The 4,122-nt window shown below is 37.6% G+C and overlaps 1 protein-coding gene and 1 pseudogene across 1 annotated transcript in view; one reads left to right on the top strand and one right to left on the bottom strand.

Moving 5' to 3' along the window:
- Window positions 1-2,408, top strand: part of MPP4 (MAGUK p55 scaffold protein 4) — a 43,036-nt gene extending 40,628 nt beyond the window's left edge. Inside the window, exon 22 of the mRNA XM_060622970.3 lies at window positions 1,852-2,408. Within this exon, the coding sequence (XP_060478953.1) occupies window positions 1,852-2,043 (192 nt within the window). The 3' untranslated portion in view covers window positions 2,044-2,408. The remainder of the gene's footprint in view (window positions 1-1,851) is intronic.
- LOC132674050 (U6 spliceosomal RNA) lies at window positions 250-349 on the bottom strand (annotated as a pseudogene).
- Window positions 2,409-4,122: the final 1,714 nt, after the last annotated feature.

Raw genomic sequence — 4,122 nt, forward strand, 5'->3', positions numbered from 1 at the left:
TATACATTCAGCAAGGTATGTAAATCTTATGTATAACAGCTTAATGAATTTTTACATGTGCATATACCCAGATAACCATCACCTAGATCAATATATTACATCCACTTATTTTTTTGTGTATATGGTAAAAAACACATAACATAAAACATAACATCCTAACCATTTGTAACTGTACAGTTTAGTAGTGTTAAATATATTCACACTATGCAAGAGATCTCTAGAACTTTTTCATCTTATAAAACTGAAATTAAACATAAAGAATACGTCATAAGTTTGCATGTCTCCCTTGCATAGGGGCCATGTTAATCTGTATTGTTTCAAATTTAAGGGGTGCCTGGGTGGCTCAGTCGGTTGGGCGTCTGACTTCGGCTCAGGTCATGATCTCGCGGTCTGTGAGTTCGAGCCCCGCGTCAGGCTCTGTGCTGACAGCTCAGAGCCTGGAGCCTGTTTCAGATTCTGTGTCTCCCTCTCTCTCTGACCTTCGCCCATTCATGCTTTGTCTCTCTCTGTCTCAAAAATGAATAAATGTTAAAAAACTAAAAAAAAACAAATTTAATATATGTGCTTCTGAAGTGAAAAACAGGTATATTTGTATAATCCTTTGTTATTATTTCTGTCTTCATATTTTTTTAAGTGACTACTGTATGAAAATCTGATTCTTCAGTTTGCGTTTCAGACAGTGGAGTCCATGGATAAATTCTCTGAATCTCATAGGCATTTAAAATTGTGTTCTCATTTTTATGGCAAGCTAATCAAATCAACAAAATTGTTTCTGGATCATGAGTATTGTCATCTTGTAAAGGAGTGCTGCCACAACATTGCAGTGCCTGCATTTGTATTTGTGTTTATTTTTTACTTTATTTTTTAAGTTTATTTATTTACTTTGAGAGACAGAGAGAGTGAGAGCAGGAGAGGGGCAAAGAGAGAGGGGGTGAGAGAGAATATGAAGCAGGTTCTGCGATGTCAGCGCGGAGCCTGACCTGGGACTCAAGCTCACAAACTGTGAGATCATGACCTGAGCTAAAAAACCAAGAGTCACATGCTTACCAGATTGTGCCACCCAAGCTCCCCCCTATTTGTTTTTTATGATTGCACTGTCAAAAAGCTGTACTGTTTTAATTGTTATGGACAAATAAGAAAATAACAGCAGTGAAGTTAATGCATTAGTTCCAAGGAAGGCCAAATGACTCACTAAATGAACATTTCACAATAGAGGAAATCGATATCAAAAGTGAATTAAGTCATGGCATCATGAGGCAAAGGACAATTAGGGTATGTCTAATTCAATAGAACTAGGTCACCATCTTCATGTTGAAAGTGGCAGAATGATATCATTCTTATCAGTATTTAGTTTTAGAAACTGTATTTTACCTTCTAAAATTTCATTTGAAATTTATGTGTAAGTTTTACTTATATTTAACTGGTAAATTTCATTTTCTTTCTTTCCCTTTCTTCCTCCTCCTGCTCCTCCTCCTCTGCTGCCGTCGTCGTCTTCTTCTTCTTCTTCTTCTTCTTCTTCTTCTTCTTCTTCTTCTTCTTCTTCTTTGTTATATATGGTTTGAAAGCTTCAAGTGTTTAGATAATAGAACAATATAAGTCCAAATAAGAAGTTGAGGGGGTTGTTCTGGCTACCAACTGTTACTTAGTTTTGCAAAGTCTTGACCAGAGAAACATTTAGTAAGAGTAAAGATAGAAACATACGTTTTGTCGTTTAGAATAGAGGACGTTTATTTGACCTAAGTGTTTTTATAAATAGTTTCACAACTGAATATAACATCAAAACAAACTGTGTATTATTTATATTTATCTTATTAAGTCTGTGCTATCCATATTTTTTCATTTCTCCTGAAGGATGAAGATCTACAAGAGATGGAGGATTTAGCCCAAAAGATGGAGACACAGTTTGGCCAGTTTTTTGATCATGTGATTGTGAATGACAACTTGCAAGATGCCTGTGCCCAATTGTTGTCTGCAGTTCAGAAGGCTCAGGAGGAGCCTCAGTGGGTACCAGCAACATGGGTTTCCTCTGACACTGAGTCTTAATGAGGCTTCCTGCTTAATGCTGGGGTTTTAACAATATTCATCTGTTACAGAGCTCTGGAATAATAGCTGCAATCTAAAACAGCAGGATTTGCTCCATTATAATGTGTACAACTTTAAAAGTGGTGCAGTTTATTAATTAGTCCGGTTTGAAAAAAAAATATTTGCATTGTATGTATGTAGAATTACCTCCTTGGCTTTCAGGAAAAAATGTTTTCCTTTACCTCATATGCAGCAATGGTAGGAGTATGAACAATGTTAAGCCAGTGAGTATGAGAACCTTTCATAGATTTCATGCGGTTTTTGTACAATTCAGATAAAAGAGCTTCCCTAAATAAAATAAGTAGTATTTAATTTCAGAAACTGGATTTTGCCTCATGAAACTTCTATTTTATGAAAATGGCTTTTACTTGACTTAGCAAGAAAGAAGGGTTAATGTACACATTTCACATCTAATGTGAAAACTTACAGAAAAGACACTGCCCTCATCATTTATAAATCAGTCTACAAGGAAAAAAATTATTCTTCTGTTCAGAGCTGTAACAATCACTAATTTGCCTAAAAGCCAACGTCCATATTATGCCTAAACTAGGAAAGGGCAATTGACTTTAGTCCTAGAGACTCGTATCTGAGAAAACCACAAGGTGAGGATGCTATTCCATGAAGTCTTATTTTTCTTTCTTCCCTAGATCTTGAGGCTTGCAGTCACTCTTATTGGCCCTGTATCTGTTTATCTTCTGCATCATTCTCTAACATTCCCCATACCCACACCATCCCTCTATTCCTCCAATCTCTTTCTTAACTATAAAAGAAACCAAGTGCATACTTCAAGGTATTTGTAGTTCTTTTTTACTTAAAGTGATTATCTTAAAAAAACAACTACCAAAGGGGGAAAAAAAAACAACCAAGGAAAAAAATTAACCCCCCAAGAAACCCCAACCAAAGAGAATTAAGTCATTTTTAATGATACTTAGGTTATCTCGGATTTGATCTTCTGTTTTTTTGAGAAAAAGTTTTCCTAAACTTGATTTACAGAGATGGAAGATAAGCAACTGGCGAAAATTTGAGAATTGCCTGTATCAACAGAGACAGACAGACACACAGACACACACTCACACCCACACACCTGGAAAAAAATCTGATACTAGCCTGTATCAATACATACCCACCCTGAAACACTGGGCTTGTGTGTGTGTGTGTGTGTGTGTGTGTGTGCGCGCGCACGCGCGTGTGTGTGTGGTGTGGGGGCGTGGGTGTCTCCCGCATCTTGTAAAGGTGGTACATGACTTGTGTCTTTCCATAATGTCAGCTTTATTCACTCATAAAGCAGGATTTACACAATTTTAACAGATGCAGGATTCCAAACTGAATGACATTTCACTACCTGTTTAACTTGACTTCACATATGTGACACAAGATAAAGTCACAATAAACAAGATACAAGGGTAAGAAGTTAAAGAATCAAACGCCAAGTCAGTCAATGAGTGCCTCCTTCAGATGAAAACTCAGTCTGGTCCGGGTCAGCTCTGGTTGCTACCTGCACATTATGTTCAAGCAGTGGAGTGGTCTCTATTATGTTCAGAGATCAGTTTCTTTTTTTTAATATTTCAATTGATATTTATTCATATTTGTCCATGTAAGGTAAAATGTTTTTTTCTTTTTTTTAAATATAAAATTTATTGTCAAATTTGTTTCCATACAATACCCAGTGCTCATCCCAACAGGTGCCCTCCTCAATGCCCATCACCCACTTTCCCCTCCCTCTCACCCCCCATCAACCCTCAGTTTATTCTCCGTTTTTAAGAGTCTCTTATGCTTTGCCTCCTTCCCTCTCTGTAACTTTAGCCCTTCCAGACTTCTGGTTCTAGGGATGATCAGTGCCTGGCTCTTCTAGGCAATCTTGGCATTGCCGATTATCAGTTCTCGGTACCAACAGAGTGTTTTGGGTTTAGCGGTATCTATTCTCTGCTCACAGCCCTTGACTGCCTACTTGATTCATTCATTTCTTCACTGCTTGACAAAAGTGATTCCACCAGGCTCACTACAGGGCTAACAGCGCCCCTCCCTAACTCTGACGCCTTG

Source organism: Panthera onca, chromosome C1, assembly GCF_046562875.1.
Source record: "Panthera onca isolate mPanOnc1 chromosome C1, mPanOnc1 haplotype 2, whole genome shotgun sequence".
Classification (NCBI taxonomy): Eukaryota; Metazoa; Chordata; class Mammalia; order Carnivora; family Felidae; genus Panthera; species Panthera onca.